Source organism: Bubalus bubalis, chromosome 6 (assembly GCF_019923935.1).
Source record: "Bubalus bubalis isolate 160015118507 breed Murrah chromosome 6, NDDB_SH_1, whole genome shotgun sequence".
In the NCBI taxonomy this organism is placed as follows: Eukaryota; Metazoa; Chordata; class Mammalia; order Artiodactyla; family Bovidae; genus Bubalus; species Bubalus bubalis.
This window is the reverse complement of record NC_059162.1, coordinates 99,808,837-99,830,866: the sequence shown is the minus strand read 5'-3', so window position 1 is coordinate 99,830,866 and position 22,030 is coordinate 99,808,837. Positions and strand designations below refer to the sequence as shown.

General features: G+C 40.6%; 1 protein-coding gene across 9 annotated transcripts in view; it reads left to right on the top strand.

Annotated features, from left to right (window-relative positions):
- The window catches only part of MAST2 (microtubule associated serine/threonine kinase 2), a 211,437-nt gene that overhangs the window by 133,845 nt on the left and 55,562 nt on the right, over positions 1-22,030 (top strand). For all 9 annotated transcript variants that reach the window (XM_044945064.2, XM_044945062.2, XM_044945063.2 and 6 more), the window contains one exon: positions 20,477-20,568. In XM_044945064.2, coding sequence (XP_044800999.2) covers positions 20,477-20,568 — 92 coding nt within the window. The remainder of the gene's footprint in view (positions 1-20,476; positions 20,569-22,030) is intronic.

Here is a 22,030-nt window from a genome sequence, read left to right as displayed (position 1 = left end):
TCAACAAGAGGTTGTAGAATTCCATACTTGTGGAAGTCATTGAGAAAACTAAAGCCATCTTCAGACAATGAAATTGAGAAGGTTTATCAATGTTAGATTTTCAGTGAAATAATTGTGAAGAAAAGAAGAAAGAAGAAAGTTGTGAAATCCAGGAGGGAATGCTGACCAAAGAAATTGGAAATACGAGTAAATGAATGCAAGCAGTTACTGTATGAAACAGTAATTACTAACTTGGTATTGTAAAAGCAAGATAGACCTGAAGCACTGGACCAAATAACATGTATATTAGAAGGGGCAAGGAGAACTGGAGTTAAGATCTAATTTGGTTCAGAAGGGAGGGTTGAGATGCCAGCTATCCTTAGACCTAAGACTTAGACTCCTGTTAAGACAAGAATGCCTATTAAAAGTTTAGTAACAATAACTGTGTATAAAAAATGTATTATTTCCAAACCAGTAGAGTAGGAGTTAAAAAATACTTTATTAATCCAAGGACAGCTGCCATCCCCCAAAAAGGCAAAATAAGGGGGATTCTTGGGGCAGGTCACAGTGTTGCACAGGGAAATGTGGAAAGTGACATTGGAGGAGGTAAGGGGTATTTGCCATGGTATAAGTGGAGGAAGGGCATTCCAAGTGGAGGGAACAGTTGGTGCAGTGGTCCAAGTAGCTTGGTGTCTCCATGTGAAGTTAGCAGTCTTTGTGAGGTTTTGGGCAAATGGATGAAATCATCTGATGTATGTTTTAAAAGGATCACAGTGTCTGCTTGTGTTGAGAACAGACTGGCAATAGGAGACAGGAGTAAATTAGAGAGACTAGTTAGGAAGCTGTTGAAATAATCCAGGCAGAAGACAAATAGTGGATTTATCTCCAAGCAGCACCCTTTGTTGACTGAGAGAACATGCATTTTCTCCTACTCTACCTTCTTGGGACTTCCCTGGTAGCTCAGCTGGTAAAGAATCCACCTGCAGTGCAGGAGATCTGGGTTCGATCCCTGGGTTGGGAAGATCCCCTGGAGAAGGGAACAGCTACCCACTCTAGTATTCTGGCCTGGAGAATTCCATGGACTGTATAGTCCATGGGGTTGCAAAGAGTCGGGCACGACTGAGCAACTTTTACTTTACTAGCTTCTCAGTCTTTACAGGGACATCATCCTAGTCGTTACTCTGAAATAGCACCTGGAAGTGCATGACCTTAAATGGTTCCAGATTCTTGTCTATCTTATTGATCACAGTTAATGAAGCAGAAGTGGTCTTTTCCACACTCTTAATTCAGAAAGGAAATAGCCATGTAGTAGTCAATTCATTACCAAGTACTTAGATCCCTAGCAGCAGCTGGACTTCTGAAACTGAGAGGCTGGAGATTAGAGGCACTGAGGGGTCTGCAACCATGTATCCTACTGTATATTCCTTCAAACTGGGAAACAGACTTCCTAAATATTTGATTTGAGTACCTGCTAGTTGCTGAGGGAAGGGATTTTTGAAGGCTGGGAAGTCTCCAAATATGGTCACAGTTCAGCAGTTTCACAGAGCTTGCACAGGGTGCCTTAGTACTTTCTCCCACTATCATTGGTGGGGTGACCATGGTGAAGCAAGTAGTAAGATAAAGTACCAGACCTTGCTGTGAGTGACCAAGTGACTGGCATGGTAGTGGGCAGCAGTCTGGCTTAACTCAGTCCTTGCAATGGGCAGCAGAGCATCAGCTCAGGGGCTTCCAGGTTGCCTTCCATCAGCTGAGAGTTGGTGTGGCTGACTCTGTAAACATCCGGTACCTTAATCTTCTGGAATGGAAAAATGAAGACCCGCCTTTTATCATCTAGGATCCTGGGAAAGTGGCCAGTGCTTGTTGAAATGGAAAAATTAGGCAGTTCTTGCTTTGGATCTCAGCTGAGTCCTGACATCCGTACCAGGGTGTCTGACCTTTTTTTTTTCTTCCCCTGGCAGCTGTTGCAGATTTGCCAAGTGAGATTATATGTACCTTCATAAAAAGGCGTGCGGCCTAGAAATGTGATCTTTAGTGTTTTGAATCCAATTCAAATTTTGATAAGACCATGACAAATGAAATGAGAATCAGTTGTCTGTCCCTGCCATTTCAAGAGATCTTTGTTTTCATACAAGAGAAGTTTGGACATAGTTTGGATATACCTTACACATGTCAGGTGTATAAGTGTCCTCTTCTATTATAATTCTTGTAACAAATTATACTCATCCATTCATCCACTTAACAGATTTATTGAGAGTCCGCCAGGTGCCAGGCAGAGCTCTCAGCACTGCGAAATATAGCAATAAACAAAGCCTGTGCAGACTGATCTCACAGAGCTTAAGATTCTAAGACAGCAAATAGAATGAATGAGAAATGCATAGTATGTTAGATAATAGCAAGTGCTATTGAGGAAAATATATCAGGAAAGGAGGAGAAGAGTATTTGGGAGGGTGGATGTTACCATTTTAAATAGAATGGTCAAAGGAAAATCCATTCAGAAGACTGAACTTGAGCAACACCTGAAAGAGGAAGGAGCAAGTCATGAGGGAAACAGGCAAAGGAAGCCTCCTTTGGGAAAGCCCTGAGGCAGTGGTGCACTTGGCATGTTCTAAGAGAAGTGAGGAGACCCGTGTGGCTGAAGTAGAGTGCGCATGAGGGACAGAGGTAATGGAGATCCAGGCCATGTACAGCTTGTGGGCCATTGTAAGCACATTGACTTTTACTCTCCCTGAGACAGAATTTTAAGCAGGAAAGTGACTTTGATATTATTTACATTAAAAAATATATAGCTTTATTGAAGTGTGGTTGAAATATAATAGGCTGTACATATTTAAAATGTACAATTTGGGACTTCCCTGGTGGACCACTGGTTGAGAATCCACCTTGTAGTGTAGGGGACATGGATTTGACTCCTGGTCTGGGAACTAAGATCCCACATGCCATGGAGCAGCTAAGCCCATGCACCACAGCTACTGAGCTTGCATGCTCTGGAACCTGTGTGCCACAATTAGAGAGCCTGTGCACCTCAGTGGAAGATCCCACATAATGCAGATAAGATTCTGCTTGCCCCAACTAAGACCCCATGTAGCCAAGTAAATAATAAATACAAATGAATGGTGCAGTTTGACGGATCTTGATATATGTATGCGTCTCCGAAACCATTTGTACAATAAACATTCAAGACAATAAACGTATCTGCAGCTCCTGGATGTCCTTATGCCTCATTATAATATGTCCCCTGCCTCTGGTCAGGAAGCCTGTTATCTGTTGTCTGTCCATATAGGTTAATGTTTTCTTGAATTTTATGTACATGGAATTGTTCAGTATGTACTCTTTTATGTCTGGCTTCTTGATTTCAGCATAATTATTTTGAGATTCATTTATTGTGTGTATCAATAGCTCATACATGTTTATTGCTGAGTAGTAGTCCATTGTTTGGATATATTATGATTTGTTTATCTGTTAGTGAACATTTGAGGTGATTTCTCGGTTTTTGGCTGTCACAGGTAATAAACAACATATGGTCAGGTCCTGCTCTTTTATCCAATCTATCAGTCTTTGTTTTAGCTGAATATATATTTAGAACATTTGCATTTTATGAGATTATTAATGTAATTGATGAAAGTGAAAGAGGAGAGTGAAAAGATTGCCTTAAAGCTCAGCATTCAGAAAACTAAGATCATGGCATCCGGTCCCATCACTTCATGGCAAATAGATGGGGAAACAGTGGCTGACTTTATTTTTCTGGGCTCCAGAATCACTGCAGATGCTGATTGCAGCCATGAAATTAAAAGATGCTTACTCCTTGGAAGGAAAGTTATGACCAACTTAGCATATTAAAAAGCAGAGACACTACTTTGTCCGCAAAGGTCCGTCTAGTCAAGGCTATGGTTTTTCCAGTGGTCATGTATGGATGTGACAGTTGGACTGTGAAGAAAGCTGAGTGCTGAAGAATTGATGGTTTTGAACTGTGGTGTTGGAGAAGACTCTTTTTTTTTTTTTAATTTATTTATTTATTTATTTTAATTTTATTTTTAAACTTTACAAAATTGTATTAGTTTTGCCAAATATCAAAATGAATCCGCCACAGGTATACATGTATTCCCCATCCTGAACCCTCCTCCCTCCTCCCTCCCCATACCATCCCTCTGGGTCATCCCAGTGCACTAGCCCCAAGCATCCAGTATCATGCATTGAACCTGGACTGTCAACTCATTTCATACATGATAGTATACATGTTTCAATGCCATTCTCCCAAATCTTCCCACCCTCTCCCTCTCCCACAGAGTCCGTAAGACTGTTCCATACATCAGTGTCTCTTTTGCTGTCTCGTACACAGGGTTATTGTTACCATCTTTCTGAATTCCATATATATGCATTAGTATACTGTATTGGTATGTTTCTTTCTGGCTTACTTCACTTTGTATAATAGGCTCCAGTTTCATCCACCTCATTAGAACTGATTCAAATGTATTCTTTTTAATGGCTGAGTAATACTCCATTGTGTATATGTACCATAGCTTTCTTATCCATTCATCTGCTGATGGACATCTAGGTTGCTTCCATGTCCTGGCTATTATAAACAGTGCTGCGATGAACATTGGGTACATGTGTCTCTTTCCCTTCTGGTTTCCTCAGTGTGTATGCCCAGCAGTGGGATTGCTGGGTCATAAGGCAGTTCTATTTCCAGTTTTTTAAGGAATCTCCACACTGTTCTCCATAGTGGCTGTTCTAGTTTGCATTCCCACCAACAGTGTAAGAGGGTTCCCTTTTCTCCACACCCTCTCCAGCATTTATTACTTGTAGACTTTTGGATCGCAGCCATTCTGACTGGTGTGAAATGGTACCTCATAGTGGTTTTGATTTGCATTTCTCTGATAATGAGTGATGTTGAGCATCTTTTCATGTGTTTGTTAGCCATCTGTATGTCTTCTTTGGAGAAATGTCTATTTAGTTCTTTGGCCCATTTTTTGATTAGGTCATTTATTTTTCTGGAGTTGAGCTGTAGGAGTTGCTTGTATATTCTCGAGATTATTTTGTTTGTCAGTTGCTTCATTTGCTATTATCTTCTCCCATTCTGAAGGCTGTCTTTTCACCTTGCTAATAGTTTCCTTTGTTGTGCAGAAGCTTTTAAGTTTAATTAGGTCCCATTTGTTTATTTTTGCTTTTATTTCCAATATTCTGGGAGGTGGGTCATAGAGGATCCTGCTGTGATGTATGTCAGAGAGTGTTTTGCCTATGTTCTCCTCTAGGAGTTTTACAGTTTCTGGTCTTACGTTGAGATCTTTAATCCATTTTGAGTTTATTTTTGTGTACGGTGTTAGAAAGTGTTCTAGTTTCATTCTTTTACAAGTGGTTGACCAGATTTCCCAGCACCACTTGTTAAAGAGATTGTCTTTAATCCATTGTATATTCTTGCCTCCTTTGTCAAAGATAAGATGTCCATATGTGCATGGATTTATCTCTGGGCTTTCTATTTTGTTCCATTGATCTATATTTCTGTCTTTGTGCCAGTACCATACTGTCTTGATAACTGTGGCTTTGTAGTAGAGCCTGAGGTCAGGTATATTGATTCCTCCAGTTCCATTCTTCTTTCTCTAGATCGCTTTGGCTATTTGAGGTTTTTTGTATTTCCATACAAATTGTGAAATTATTTGTTCTAGCTCTGTGAAGAATACTGTTGGTAGCTTGATAGGGATTGCATTGAATCTATAAATTGCTTTGGGTAGTATACTCATTTTCACTATATTGATTCTTCCAATCCATGAACATGGTATATTTCTCCATCTGTTAGTGTCCTCTTTGATTTCTTTCACCAGTGTTTTATAGTTTTCTATATATAGGTCTTTAGTTTCTTTAGGTAGATATATTCCTAAGTATTTTATTCTTTCCGTTGCAATGGTGAATGGAATTGTTTCCTTAATTTCTCTTTCTGTTTTCTCATTATTAGTGTATAGGAATGCAAGGGATTTCTGTGTGTTGATTTTATATCCTGCAACTTTACTATAGTCATTGATTAGTTCTAGTAATTTTCTGGTGGAGTCTTTAGGGTTTTCTATGTAGAGGATCATGCCATCTGCAAATAGTGAGAGTTTTACTTCTTCTTTTCCAATCTGGATTCCTTTTATTTCTTTTTCTGCTCTGATTGCTGTGGCCAAAACTTCCAAAACTATGTTGAATAGTAATGGTGAAAGTGGGCACCCTTGTCTTGTTCCTGACTTTAGAGGAAATGCTTTCAATTTTTCACCATTGAGGATAATGTTTGCTGTGGGTTTGTCACATATAGCTTTTATTATGTTGAGGTATGTTCCTTCTATTCCTGCTTTCTGGAGAGTTTTGATCATAAATGGATGTTGAATTTTGTCAAAGGCTTTCTCTGCATCTATTGAGATAATCATATGGTTTTTATTTTTCAATTTGTTAATGTGGTGTATTACATTGATTGATTTGCGGATATTGAAGAATCCTTGCATCCCTGGGATAAAGCCCACTTGGTCATGGTGTATGATCTTTTTAATGTGTTGTTGGATTCTGATTGCTAGAATTTTGTTAAGGATTTTTGCATCTATGTTCATCAGTGATATTGGCCTGTAGCTTTCTTTTTTTGTGGGATCTTTGTCAGGTTTTGGTATTAGGGTGATGGTGGCCTCATAGAATGAGTTTGGAAGTTTACCTTCCTCTGCAATTTTCTGGAAGAGTTTGAGCAGGATAGGTGATAGCTCTTCTCTAAATTTTTGGTAGAATTCAGCTGTGAAGCCGTCTGGACCTGGGCTTTTGTTTGCTGGAAGATTTTTGATTACAGTTTCAATTTCCGTGCTTGTGATGGGTCTGTTAAGATTTTCTATTTCTTCCTGGTCGAGTTTTGGAAAGTTGTACTTTTCTAAGAATTTGTCCATTTCTTCCACGTTGTCCATTTTATTGGCATATAATTGTTGATAGTAGTCTCTATGATCCTTTGTATTTCTGTGTTGTCTGTTGTGATCTCTACATTTTCATTTCTAATTTTATTGATTTGATTTTTCTCCCTTTGTTTCTTGATGAGTCTGGCTAATGGTTTGTCAATTTTATTTATCCTTTCAAAGAACCAGCTTTTGGCTTTGTTGATTTTTGCTATGGTCTCTTTTGTTTCTTTTGCATTTATTTCTGCTCTAATTTTTAAGATTTCTTTCCTTCTATTAACCCTGGGGTTCTTCATTTCTTCCTTTTCTAGTTGCTTTAGGTGTAGAGTTAGGTTATTTATTTGACTTTTTTCTTGTTTCTTGAGGTATGCCTGTATTGCTATGAACTTTCCCCTTAGGACTGCTTTTACAGTGTCCCACAGGTTTTGGGTTGTTGTGTTTTCATTTTCATTCATTTCTATGCAAATTTTGATTTCTTTTTTGATTTCTTCTGTGATTTGTTGGTTATTCAGCAGCGTGTTGTTCAGCCTCCATATATTGGAATTTTTAATAGTTTTTCTCCTGTAATTGAGATCTAATCTTACTGCATTGTGGTCAGAAAAGATGCTTGGAACGATTTCTATTTTTTTGAATTTACCAAGGCTAGATTTATGGCCCAGGATGTGATCTATCCTGGAGAAGGTTCCATGTGCGCTTGAGAAGAAGGTGAAATTCATTGTTTTGGGATGAAATGTCCTATAGATATCAATTAGGTCTAACTGGTCTATTGTATCATTTAAAGTTTGTGTTTCCTTGTTAATTTTCTGTTTAGTTGATCTATCCATAGGTGTGAGTGGGGTATTAAAGTCTCCCACTATTATTGTGTTATTGTTAATTTCTCTTTTCATACTGTTAGCATTTGTCTTACATACTGTGGTGCTCCCGTGTTGGGTGCATATATATTTATAATTGTTATATCTTCTTCTTGGATTGATCCTTTGATCATTATGTAGTGACCATCTTTGTCTCTTTTCACAGCCTTTGTTTTAAAGTCTATTTTATCTGATATGAGTATTGCTACTCCTGCTTTCTTTTGGTCCCTATTTGCATGGAAAATCTTTTTCCAGCCCTTCACTTTCAGTCTGTATGTGTCCCCTGTTTTGAGGTGGGTCTCTTGTAGACAACATATGCAGGGGTCTTGTTTTTGTATCCATTCAGCCAGTCTTTGTCTTTTGGTTGGGGCATTCAACCCATTTACGTTTAAGGTAATTACTGATAAGTATGATCCCATTGCCATTTACTTTATTGTTTTGGGTTCGAATTTATACCCCGTTTTTGTGTTTCCTGTCTAGAGATTATCCTTTAGTATTTGTTGGAGAGCTGGTTTGGTGGTGCAGAATACTCTCAGCTTTTGCTTGTCTGAAAAGCTTTTGATTTCTCCTTCATACTTGAATGAGATCCTTGCTGGGTACAATAATCTGGGCTGTAGGTTATTTTCTTTCGTCATTTTAAGTATGTCTTGCCATTCCCTCCTGGCTTGAAGAGTTTCTATTGAAAGATCAGCTGTTATCCCTATGGGTATTCCCTTGTGTGTTATTTGTTGTTTTTCCCTTGCTGCTTTTAATATTTGTTCTTTGTGTTTGATCTTTGTTAATTTGATTAATATGTGTCTTGGGGTGTTTCACCTTGGGTTTATCCTGTTTGGGACTCTCTGGGTTTCTTGGACTTGGGTGATAATTTCCTTCCCCATTTTAGGGAAGTTTTCAACTATTATCTCTTCAAGTATTTTCTCATGGTCTTTCTTTTTGTCTTCTTCTTCTGGGACCCCCATGATTCGAATGTTGTAGCATTTAATATTGTCCTGGAGGTCTCTGAGATTGTCCTCATTTCTTTTAATTCGTTTTTCTTTTTTCCTCTCTGATTCATTTATTTCTACCATTCTATCTTCTAATTCACTAATCCTATCTTCTGCCTCTGTTATTCTACTATTTGTTGCCTCCAGAGTGTTTTTAATTTCATTTATTGCATTATTCATTATATATTGACTCTCTTTTATTTCTTCTATGTCCTTGTTAAACCTTTCTTGCATCTTCTCAATCCTTGTCTCCAGGCTATTTATCTGTGATTCCATTTTGATTTCAAGATTTTGGATCAATTTCACTATCATTATTCGGAATTCTTTATCAGGTAGATTCCCTATCTCTTCCTCTTTTGTTTGGTTTGGTGGGCATTTATCCTGTTCCTTTATCTGCTGGGTATTCCTCTGTCTCTTCATCTTGTTTAAATTGCTGAGTTTGGGGTGTCCTTTCTGTATTCTGGCAGTTTGTGGAGTTCTCTTTATTGTGGCGTTTCCTCGCTGTGTGTGGGTTTGTACAGGTGGCTTGTCAAGGTTTCCTGGTTAGGGAAGCTTGTGTCGGTGTTCTGGTGGGTGGAGCTGTATTTCTTCTCTCTGGAGTGCAATGAAGTGTCCAGTAATGAGTTATGAGATGTCTGTGGTTTTGGGGTGACTTTGGGCAGCCTGTATCTTGAAGCTCAAGGCTGTGTTCCTTTGTTGCTGGAGAATTTGCTTGGTATGTCTTGCCCTGGAACTTGTTGGCCCTTGTGTGGTGCTTGATTTCAGTGTCGGTATGGAGGCGTTTGATGAGCTCCTGTCAATTAATGTTCCTTGTAGTCAGGATTTCCCTGGAGTCAGGGTTTGGACTTAAGCCTCCTGCTTCCAGTTATTGGTCTTATTTTTACAGTAGTTTCAAAACTTCTCCTTCTATACAGCACCATTGATAAAACATCTACGTTAAAGATGAAAAGTTTGTCTACTGTGAGGGTCACCCAGAGAGGTTCACAGCGTTACATGGAGAAGAGAAGAGGGAGGAGGGAGTTAGAGGTGACCCAAATGAGATGAGGTGGAATCAATAGTGGAGAGAGTGGGCTAGCCAGTAATCACTTCCTTGTGTGCACTCCACAATTGGACCGCTCAGAGATGTTCACGGAGTTATACAGAGAAGAGAAGAAGGAGGAAGGAGACAGAGGTGGCCAGAAGGATAAAAGGGGGGAATGAAAAGGAGGGAGACAGATCCAGCCAGTAATCAGTTCCCTAAGTGTTCTCCACCGTCTGGAAAACACAGAAATTCACAGAGTTGGGTAGAGTAGAGAGGGGTTAGGGAGGAGACACAGGTGACCTGGTGGAGAAAAAGGAGAGTCCAAAGGGAGAGAGAGCAGTCAAGCCAGTAATCTCGCTCCCTAGTGAAAAATGGGTACTGAAGATTGGGTTCTTAAAGGTACAAAATTGGTAACAAATACATAAAAGCAAAAATTGAAAATCTAGAGTAGAGTTTGGAATTTCAAAAATACGATGTTAGAGAAAAGAAGAAGGAAAAGAGAGAAAAAATGAACAAACAAAAACAAACAAGGTCGCGAAAATTATAAAGAAAATACAGGTACAAAATTGATAACTAATACCAAAAAGCAAAAATTAAAAATCTAGAGTAGAGTTTGGAATTTCAAAAATACAATGTTAAAAAAAAAGAAGAAGAAAAATAAAGAGAGAAAAAAAAACAAAAACAAACGATGTCGCAAAAATTATAAAGAAAATACAGGTACAAAATTGATATCAAACACCAAAAAGCATAAATTAAAAATCTAGAGTAGAGTTTGGAATTTCAGATATACAATGTTATATAAAAGAAGAAGAGAAAGAAACAGAGAAAAAAAAAAAGTCACAGAAATTATAAAAAAAACTATAGGTACAAAATTGATAACATATACCAAAAAGCTAAAATTAAAAATCTAGAGTAGAGTTTGGAATTTCAAAAATACAATGTTAGAGAAAAGAAGAAAAAAAAAAAAGGTCAAAAAATTATAAAATATATATATATGAAGTTTGCTGAAGAAAAAAAAAATAGGGTATTTTTTTTTTTTGGCAAAGTAATAGGTTATAAAAGTGAAAATTAAAGGAACAATAGAGGACTTAAAATTTTTTTTTTTTAATTAAAAAAAAAGAAAGAATGATCATAAAAATAGTAAAAATATATCTAGGACTTTCTCTGGTTTTGTTGTGAGTATTATGGGTTCAGTTCATTTTTGGCTAGTTCCTTGGTCCGACTTATATTTCTCAAGATCTATAGGCCCCTTCCTATGTAGTCGGTAGTAACCACAGGGTTTTAATCTATTGCCTGTAGCTTCCAAGGCGTTTCCCTCTGTTATAGCTTCTTCTGTTTGCTGGTCTCTTCAGTGTCTGGTTTCTGCCCTGACACAAAGGGGATGGTGGAGGACACTTTTCTTTCTTTCTTTTTTTTTTTTTTTTTTTAGGCTTACTTGTTCAGTTGCGCTGTGGGGAGGGAGGGAGGGATGCTGCAAACAAATAACACTGGCGTGCGCTCGCAGTGCCTCAGCCACACTGGGTCTGCCCCCCGCTCACAGCGCGTGTAGCCTCCCTGCCCACACTGCTCGGGCTCTAGGTTGTTCCTCCGGGAACCATCCGAGGCCAGCCCTGGGCTGCATGCACCTCCCAGGTCCAAGCCGCTCAGCTTCAGGCACTCGGGTAGTCCTCAGAGGCGCAGACTCGGTTGGGCCTGCGTTTTGTGCTCTTCCCAGGTCCGAGCAGCTCAGGTGATGAGGTGTTTGGCGAGCGCCATTGCTGCGACTTATCGCCTCCCCGCCACTCGGTTATCTGGGTGTACAACCGGCGCACCTTCTCAGGCAGATGTTGACTGTCCAGACCCCCAAGAAGTTTTAGTTAGCAAAGAAGCCTGCTTACAGTTTTATAGATAATGTCTCTCTGGGGCTGCGATTGCCCCCTTCCGGCTCTGGCTGCCTGTCACCGGAGGGGGAAGGTCTGCAGCCGGCTATCTCTGTTCAGTCCTTTGTTCTGTGCGCGGGCCTGGTGGTGTCTTAGGTTAGGGCTGGCTTTTCGCATGGTAGATATCCCACAGTCTGGTTTGCTAGCCCAAATTATTTCGCTCAGATAGCGCTCAGGGTATTCAGGCCAGGTTCTTACTCTAAGCGATGCAGCCCGCGCCGCAGCTCCCTGCCCAGCCCCCGCTTGCTAATGGCATGTGCAGGCATCTGCGCTGCTTCTCCGCTGGGGGAGTTACCGTAGGGCTCACAATCTGTGAGTTTTAATTGTTTATTTATTTTTTCTCCCTGTTATGTTGCCCTCTGTGCGTCCACAGCTCGGCACAGATTTGGCAGTGAGAAGGTTTCCTGGTGTTTGAAAACTTCTCTCTTTTTAAGACTCCCTTCCCGGGACAGAACTCCGTCCCTCCCTCTTTTGTCTCTTTTTTTGTCTTTTATATTTTTTCCTACCTCCTTTCAAAGACTTGGGTTGCTTTTCTGGGTGCCTGATGTCCTCTGCCGGCATTCAGAAGTTGTTTTGTGGAATTTACTCGGCGTTTAAATGCTCTTTTGATGAATTTGTGGGAGAGAAAGTGTTCTCCCCGTCCTACTCCTCCGCCATCTTGGCTCCTCCCCTGGAGAAGACTCTTGAGAGTCCCTTGGACTGCAAGGGGATCCAACCAGCCCATCCTAAAGGAGATCAGTCCTGGGTGTTCATTGGAAGGACTGATGTTGAAGCTGAAACTCCAATACTTTGGCCACCTGATGTGAAGAGCTGACTCATTTGAAAAGACCCTGATGCTGGGAAAGATTGAGGGCAGGAGGAGAAGGGGACAACAGAGGATGAGATGGTTGGATGGCATCACCGACTCAATGGACATGGGTTTGGGTGGACTCCGGGAGTTGATGATGGACAGGGAGGCCTGATGTGCTGTGGTTCATGGGGTTGCAAAGAGTCGGACACGACTGAGCGACTGAACTGAACTGAATGTAATTGGATTTAAATCTATCCTCTTGCTTATCATTTTCTGTTTGGCCCAGCTATACTTGTTCTTTTTCTGCCTTCCTTTAAGTAAGTAAGTAAGTAAGTGTTAGTCTCTCAGTCATGCCTGACTCTTTGTGACCCCATGGACTGCAGCCCACCAGGCTCCTCTGTCCATGAGATTTTCCAGGCAAGAATACTGGATTGGGTTGCCATTTCCTTCTCCAGAGGATCTTCCCAACCCAGGGATCGAACCCGGGTCTCCTGCACTGCAGGCAGATTCTTTACCTACTGAGCTACTGTGAGTCCATTTTATTTCCTTTATTGGCTTATTAACTATCAGTTCAGTTCAGTTCAGTTACTCAGTCATGTCTGACTCTTTGCAACCCCATGGACTGCAGCTTGCCAGGCTTCCCTGTCTATCACCAACTTCTGGAGCTTTCTCAAACTCATGTTCATCAAGTTGGTGATGCCATCCTCTGTTGTCCCCTTCTCCTCCTGCCTTCAATCTTTCCCTGCATCAGGGTCTTTTCCAGTGAGTCAGTTTTTCTCATCAGGTGGCCAAAGTTTTGGAGCTTCAGCATCAGTCCTTCCAACAAATATTCAGGGTTGATTTCCTTTAGGATGGACTGGTTGGATCCCCTTGCAGTCAAAGGGACTCTCAAGAGTCTTCTCCAACACCACACTTTAAAAGCTTTAATTCTTCAGTGCTCAGCTTTCTTTATGATCCAACTCTCACATCCATAGTTGGCTCCTGAAAAAAACCATAGCTTTGACTATACGACCTTTGTTGGCAAAGTAGTGTCTCTGCTTTTTAATATGCTCTCGGTTTGTTTTTCTTCCAAGGAGCAAGTGTCTTTTAATTTCATAGCTGCAGTCACCATCTGCAGTGATTTTGGAGCCCAAGAAATTTTAGGAGCCCGACTTCTATACTTTATTTTTCTTTTGCACTACTTGCGTTAGTGTTTAAAATGTAAAATTTTAACTTCTAGTTTATCTTGCTGCTGCTGCTGCTGTTGCTGCTAAGTCACTTCAGTTGTATCCGACTCTGTATGACCTCATAGATGGCAGCCCACCGTCCCTGGGATTCTCCAGGCAAGAACACTGGAGTGGGTTGCCATTTCCTTCTCCAGTGCATGAAAGTGAAAAGTAAAAGTGAAGTCGCTCAGTCGTGTCCGACTCTTTGCGATCCCATGGACTGCAGCCCACCAGGCTCCTCTGTCCATGGGATCTTCCAGGCAAGAGTACTCGAGTAGGGTGCCATTGCCTTCTCTGCTAGTTTATCTTAAAGTAGTATTATACCACTTCATACTTAATGTAAGAGCCTCACAGTAGTATATGTCATTCTCTGCTGATATGGCTATCCTGCATGCATTTTATATCTACATATGTTGTAACCTAGACAGCATATTAAAAAGCAGAGACATCACTTTGCTGACAAAGATCCAAATACTCAAAGCTATGGTTTTTCCAGTAGTCATGTATGGATGTGAGAGTTGGACCATAAAGAAGACTGAGCACTAAAGAATTGATGCTTTCAAATTTTGGTGCTGGAGAAGACTCTTGAGAGTCCCTTGGACTGCAAGGAGATCCAACCAGTCAATCCTAAAGAAAATCAACCCTGAATATTCATTGGAAGGACTGATGCTGAAGCTAAAGCTCTAATACTTTGGCCACCTGATGTGAAGAGCCAACTCATCGGAAAAGACCCTGATGCCAGGAAAGGTTGAAGGCAGGCGGAGAAAGGGGCGACAGAGAATGAGATGGTTGTATGGCATCACTGACTCTATGGACGTAAGTTTGAGCAACTCCAGGAGATAGTGAAGGACAGGGAAGCCTGGCGTGCTGTAGTCCATGGGGTCACAAAGAGGCGGACACAACTGAGCAACTGAACAACAGCAACGAACAACAGTGTTGTAAACCCCACAGTAAATTATTGTGTTTCCATTAAAATTCAAGAAGAGATTTGGGTTTTTTTGTTTTTTGGCTGTGCCCAGAGGCTTTTGGGAATCTTAGTTTCTCAATCAGGGATTGAACCTATGCCTCTTGCAGTGGAAGTGCAGAATCCTAACCACTGGAGTGCCAGGGAAGTCTCAAGAAGAGATTTTAAAAATAAAAAAAGAAAAATGGTTTATGTTTATCATTTTTGGTGCTTTGTGTAGATCCAGATTTCCATCTAGTATAATGTTCCTTCTGCCTGAAGGACTTTCTTTAACACTTATTATAGTGCAGATCTGTTGATAATGAGTTATTTCAGCTTTTGTGTGTCTGAAAAGTCTATTTGGACTACCTTTTTTGAAAGACATTTTCACTTGGTATTGAATTCTAGGTTCAGTGCTTTAAGACATTTCTTTACTGTCTTCTGGCTTGCATCTTTTTCCAAGCAGAATTTTGTTGTCATTGTTATCTTTATTCTGTTGTGTTATGTAATTTTTCTATCTGGCAGCTCTTAAGATTTTATCATCAATTTTAAGTAATTTGATTATGATATGCTTTGAATACTTTTCTTCATGTTTCTTGTGCTTGGGGTTCATTGAGCCAGTTAGATCTGTGAGTTTATAATTACCAAATTTGGAAAATTTTCAGCAGTTATTTCTGCAAGTATTTTTTCTGTTTCTCCCTCCCTCCCTTTCAGGGACTAATGACACAGTGCTTGGCAGCAGTTATTGCACAGCTCCCTGGTGCTCTTTCCACTTAAAAGTTCCCTTTTCTCTGGCACTGAAACATGTATATTACCATATGTAAAACAGATGACCAGTGCAAGTTCAATGCATGAAGCAGGGCACTCAGAGCCCATGCTCTGGGACAACCCAGAGGGATGGGGTGGGGAGGAAGGTGGAGGGGGAGTTCAGGATGAGGGGGACACATGTACACCCGTGATTGATTCATGTAGATGTATGGCAAAACCCACCACAATATTGTAAAGTAATTAGCTTCCAATTAAAATAAATAAATTAATTTTAAAAATGAAAAAAGTTCTCTTTTTTCTGTTTCATTTTGCATAGTTTTTTTTCTCACTGTATCTAGGATCACACATCTTTCTTCTGCAGTGCTTTATCTTCTGTTAATGCCATCCTGTTTAATTTTCATCTGAGACTCTTAATCTCTGAAAGTCCTATTTGGATTTTTAAAAGTATCATCCATAATCTCTCCTTAATATGCTACACTTTCCTGTGCCTCACTGAAAATATAGGGGCTTCCCCGTTGGTCCAGTGGTTAAGAATCCGCCTCCAATGCAAGGGATGAGGGTTCGATTCCTGGTCAGGAAACTAAGATCCCATTTGCTGCGTGGCAGTTAAACCCGGCACATGACAACTAGAGAGAATCCTGCATGTCCCAACGAAGATCCACACAGCTAAAAATAAATAAATTTTTATAAAGGAAAAAAAAAAAGGATGTTTAGAAAATATGGAATATAGTTATAATGATTTTATTATTTCTCTTCTACTAATTCTGTGTGTGCCATCTCTGGGTCTGTTATTTCTACTCTCCCGCACTCCCCTACACCACATCATGGGTCATATTTCCTCCTTTTTTCCATGCCTAGTAATTTTTATTATGTACCAATTACTGATTTTGACTTTGTTTGACAGAGTGTTTTTTTTTGTTTTTGTTTTTGTTTTTTTGCTTCTTTCAGTATTATTTTTGAGCCTTATTCTGGGACACAGTTAAATTACTTGGAAATAATTTGATCTTTTAAGGATTGCTTTTAAGCTTTGTTAGGTAGGACCAGGTCAGCATTTGGGACTAATTTTTCCTTGCTAATGTCTTGTGAATAACCAGGTTTTCCCCCTCTGTCTGGTGGAAACACAAACTGTTCCCAACCCTGTTTGAGTACCAGGGAGTGATTCCACCTGCTCTTTTTCTTAAGGAGGTTTCCTCCACCCCCAGGTTCTGTGCAGGCCATCTCCCTGTGCTGTTGCGGGCATGTCTTTCCAGGTAGTAAGCCCAGGCAGTTGTAGGACTCACCTTGTTTGTTTCCCTTCTCTTTAAGTGATCACTGTCCTACATTGCTTGTTGTCTAATGTCTGAAAACTGTTTGATTTTTTCATCCTGCTTGGAAGAATAAAAGAGAATTCACACAAAACCACATTCGAGCTCATGGTTCTATGGAATGGGTAGAATTGAGTAAGTTAAAGAGGGAGGGCATACCTGTTGAAGAAGGTACTGTGAGCCCTAGTACAGGAGACCTTCGGTGTCTTTCTGCTCAAGATCCCCTCGGTCCAAATAAGCTTTCTAAGGGTTAATGTGATTTCATATGTACATTCCATAAAATATGACAAACCTAGACAGAGTATTAAAAACCAGAGACGACATTTTGCCAACAAAGGTCCGTCTAGTCAAAGCTATGGTTGAACTGAACTGAACTGATAGTTAATAAGCCAGTAAAGGAAATAAAATGGACTCACAGTAGCTTTGACCAGAAGGGGCACTTGGGGACTTTCTGGGGTAATAGAATCACTGTCTTTTGTTTTGGATGTGTTATATAAATGGGTACAGTTGTCAGGGCTCTTTGAACAGAACACCTAATTGAATATAAATTGAATCCCAATTTGTTTTTTAGAAGAGGAAGTTATAACTGTTGAATGATGTTGAGAGGTTACATAAGACAAGGATTGAGAATTGACTATTGTTAGTGATGACCTTCGGAGAAGGCAGTGGCACCCCACTCCAGTACTCTTGCCTGGAAAATCCCATGGACAGAGGAGCCTGGTAGGCTGCAGTCCATGGGGTCGGTAAGAGTTGGGCACGACTGAGCGACTTCACTTTCACTTTTCACTTTCATGCATTGGAGAAGGAAATGGCAACCCACTCCAGTGTTCTTGCCTGGAGAATCCAGGGACAGAGGAGCCTAGTGGGCTGCCATCTATGGGGTCGCACAGAGTCGGACACGACTGAAGCGACTTAGCAGCAGTGATGACCTTGATAACAGGCAAGAAAGATGTTGATTATCTAGTCTAGAGTGGGTTGAATAGAGAATAGAAGGGCCTTCCCTTGTGGCTCAGTGGTAAAGGAGTCACTTCCCAATATGGGAGATGAGTTCGATCCCTAATCAGGGAGGATCCCACATGCCTCGAAGCAACTAAGACCATGCTCTGCAGCAAGAGAGGCCACAGCAATGAGAAGCCCACGTACCACAGCTGGAGAGTGCCCCCCCTCCACAACTGGAGAAAAACCTGTGCAGCAACAAAGACCCAGCACTGCCAAAAATAATTAAAAAAAAAAAAAAGAGATAATAAGAAATGAGATATGAGGATAACAAGTACAGAATCCCTACATGGACTTTTTCCTAAACAGGGGAGCAAAGTTGGGAGAGGTCTATGAAAGTTTTTATTCTAATTTTCTTGATATGTAAGAAATGACAGCATGTTTTTATGATGATGAGAATGACCCAGTAGGATGTAGAAGTTTGTGTTATAGGAGAAGGAAGACAGTGGAGGTACAGACTTCTTGAATAGGGAGTCAGGGAGTTGACTTTCGTAGCAACATGGTCTTCTGCTGTTGTTGAAGGGGAAGTCAGTATAGTATATGTATACAGATTCAGGCTGATAGATTAAAAAAAAATTATTTATTTTTTACTGAATCAGAGCTTAGCTGAGACATTCAGGATCTTTTTTTGTGACACATGGGCTCTAGCTGTGGCATGTGGACTCCAGAGCACACAGGCTCAGTAGTTATGGCACATGGGCTTAGTTGCCCCACGGCGTGTGGGATCTTAGTTCCCCCACGGCGTGTGGGATCTTAGTTCCCCCACGGCGTGTGGGATCTTAGTTCCCCCACGGCGTGTGGGATCTTAGTTCCCCCACGGCGTGTGGGATCTTAGTTCCCTGACCAGGGATCAAACTTGCGTCCCCTGCACTGGAAGGCAGATTTTTAACCACTGGACCACCAGGAAATCCTCCAGGCTAGTAAGATTTTTTGGAGCAGAAATATGTAGTACTTCTTTTTGTTTTAATTCTTTTTACCCCTAGTTGAATAAAAAGCCAAGTCAGCAGATGAGGATAGGATTTGGGGAAGGGAAGAAGTACTGGAGGTTTGGGGAGAAGATGTGAATTAGTCTTGAATTGTGAGTTGTCTTGGAGAGAGAGAGTACGTTGACCTAAGTAGATGTAGTATGGATCCACTTATGATGATATTTATCATCATAAACATAAAGAAACACCAGACAGCATGATTTTGGATTTTTCTTCATTCACCGTTGGCCGCCCAAGTACAGTTGCAAAATAGATAGAAAGTTGGGTTTAAAAGGATTGGAATTTTCACCAGGACTGTGGTGTCCTAGGGGATAGCAAGGTTTCAGTTAGAGCCAGAATTGAAACTGAATGTTGAGAAAATAAGTTAAGGTTATAGTTTGCTGATGACAGACTGAGTTCAGGGAGGCATGGTGTAAGCTTTCTTTCTTTCTTTCTTTTTTTTTTTTTTTTTAAGATTAAGGAGTAGAGGGAGACTATGTTAAATTAGAGATGGAAGACTTGGGCCTTTGGTGGTAACAGGGGGTAATAAGGGCATGTGAGATGTGATCGGATGATTCCCGATGGTTTCTTAGGGACAGGTTTGTGTCATTTCTAATCATAATCTCTTGAGATTGATCACAATCCTTCCAGCGATTCCTTATCATATTTCCAATAGCTCTTTACAGCAGTCTGGCAACCCTACAGAGTCTGGCTGCAGTTTATACCCATAGCTTCTATAACCTACTTTTTTCCTTGTCATTTTTCCCTCCTGCCACCTATTTGAGTTCTTTGCTGTTTTTTAAACATTCTGTCTCTTTCTTCATATCACTGTTTACTGCCATTTGAGGACAGAGATTTTCTTTTGTTCTCTACGGCTTCCCTTGCACCTGGAATGGTGCCTGATGTGCAGTTAATGTTCAGTAAATATTTGTTTGAAAGAAAATGAAAGTGAAGTCCCTCAGTTGTGTCCAACTCTTTGTGACCCCATGGACTGTAGCCTGCCAGGCTCCTCCATCCATAGGATTTTCCAGGCTAGAGTGCTGGAGTGGGTTGCCATTTCCTTCTCCAGGGGATCTTCCCGACCCAGGGATTGAACCCAGGTCTCCCGCATTGTGGGCAGACGCTTTACCACCTGAGCCACTGGGGAAGCTCTAAATATTTGTTTCGATGAATATAAATGACCAGGCTTCTTTAATGCCTTTAAAAGATGGGCTAACTTTCAAATAAATTTACTTATACTTTACAGCAACAGGTTGAGCATGAAATGACTTTTCAACATGATTTGACTTTCTCCAAGCACAAGAAAAATCCTCAGGCATTAAAATGTAAAGGAAAGCCAACTTTGTAGAAGGAACCCAGCCCTGCTCTGAAATTTATGTTGAAATGAGACTATTAATTACTTGATTAAGCAGTTTTTCAAAGATAAATTTCATAGATTTAATAATTTCATTTTTATGGCAAGAACATTAATTTTTATGAGAGATGAGAATATTTATGGCTTGTGTTTTTTGTTTTCTGAATCACACTTGCAGTGGTCACTCTTCATTATACACCATTTAGTGCACGGTTGTTACATTTAGGGAGCTCCTTGGATATTCGCTTGGGAAGCAGAACCTGCACACTGGAAAGGTGCAGTGGCAAAACAAGAAAGAGTCAAGACAGTGACAAAAGTTACTGCAAGATGGAACACAATAAATTATGAAGTCTCACTGTGCAAACAGTAATTGGTAACCCAGCTCCAAGTATTACACTGCTCAGCTCATGAAATGATGTGACTTTGTCTCTCGATAGCCACTCAAGTTCTATGGGCCCATGATGCAACCCTGTTATAACTGACATTTGTGTTTTCATTGCAGCTGTCGGACAAGTAACCGCAAGAGTTTGATTGTGACCTCTAGTACGTCACCGACACTACCACGGCCGCACTCACCACTGCATGGCCACACAGGTGAGTGCTTAAAGACTAAGAAAAGTGGAATGAAAGAGTGGTCACAGATGCCCGATTTCTTTCCTCTTCTCTCTGTGTGAGGTTCATCATGTTACAATATATTGTTTCTTCACTTGGCTGACTGAAGCAGACAGAGCTCATGGGCATGCTTTCTGTGGGAGAGTGTTTTCAGTCTGTTTTTGACTCTTAGTTATTTCTTGCCTTGACCTGTCAATATTCCTTTCAGTCTTGTGCATGTCTTGGGTCCACCACCCCTGTTCTGGTGTGTTGAGAGTGTGTTATGACTCTGGTCATCTGGGACCATGTGATGAGGCCTCCATTAACATTTTGTCCTACCTTGCCCAAGAATTAGGGCTCACACAGATGGTTTTCTGCCTCATAGGACTCCTAATAACTTTCCCTCTGTTAGAACAGGAGTCAACAGTAGTGAGAGAACTGTTAGTTTCATATTGACATTTACTTCAATTCCAGTATGTGGAATCACTGATCTCATGCATTCATTTGGAATATAGACTCTTCTAGGCAGTATAAGGGCCGATGTACTTGCATCTGACTAAGGAATATATAAAAATTATGAGGCAGAAGACCTCATTGGAGTTAGCCATGTGTTTTAGTCTAGACATGTATTCTTAAATCCCAGGGGAGTAGGACCAGGGGGCTCAGCTTTGTGGAAGGAGTTGTTGCTCTGCTACACTGTTCACTGCTATGCTGTTTACAGTGGAAGTTCCAGACCTAGGGATAATGGAAATAGAGCAGGCTTGGACCCATAGGAAGCCATTGCTGCCTGGATTTGATAATCTACAGCCTTGTCTTTGGGCAATAAAAAGGTACCAAAGTAGTGAAACAGTATAGCATTAAACCAAATAAGACAGGTCTGTTCCACTTGAGTTTGTCTCCTTGCTTATAGTTTAGTGTGTCTTCGGAGAGTGACTGTGAGGATGAATGAGGAATAGTTGTTTGAGCACCCTAAGAATCGAGTGATTCTGAAGCTGATCTGTGTCCTTGAGATAAGGGTCTCACTTTATCAAACTCACTCAGACCCAGCTATTCAGTGTGCTCATGACCCTTTTCCAAGAATCAGTAGAATTCTCAAATACTGTACTAACCCTAATATGAGAAGACACCCGCAAGAGCACAGGGAGACCCAGGAAACTAGACCTACTTGGCTTTTAAAGCAGATCTCTCAGTGTGCATAGGGACTTTTCCCTCAAAATGAACTGGGCTAGGTGTTAGCTCAGATAGTGCATTCTAACCATGAACTTTGTAAAAACTCAGCATATATCTGACTTGGACTTTTCATCATGTAGAAATTAATTTAGCACTTCCAAACCTTGAACATAGTATCACAACTGTAATGTGAATGCCAGGCAGTAATTACTAATTGCAGCTTCTCTCTGATATGATTATCTCTTTATTTAGATTGCTGACAGAGTTTAGGACTAAATCTTTCCCTACTCAGAGA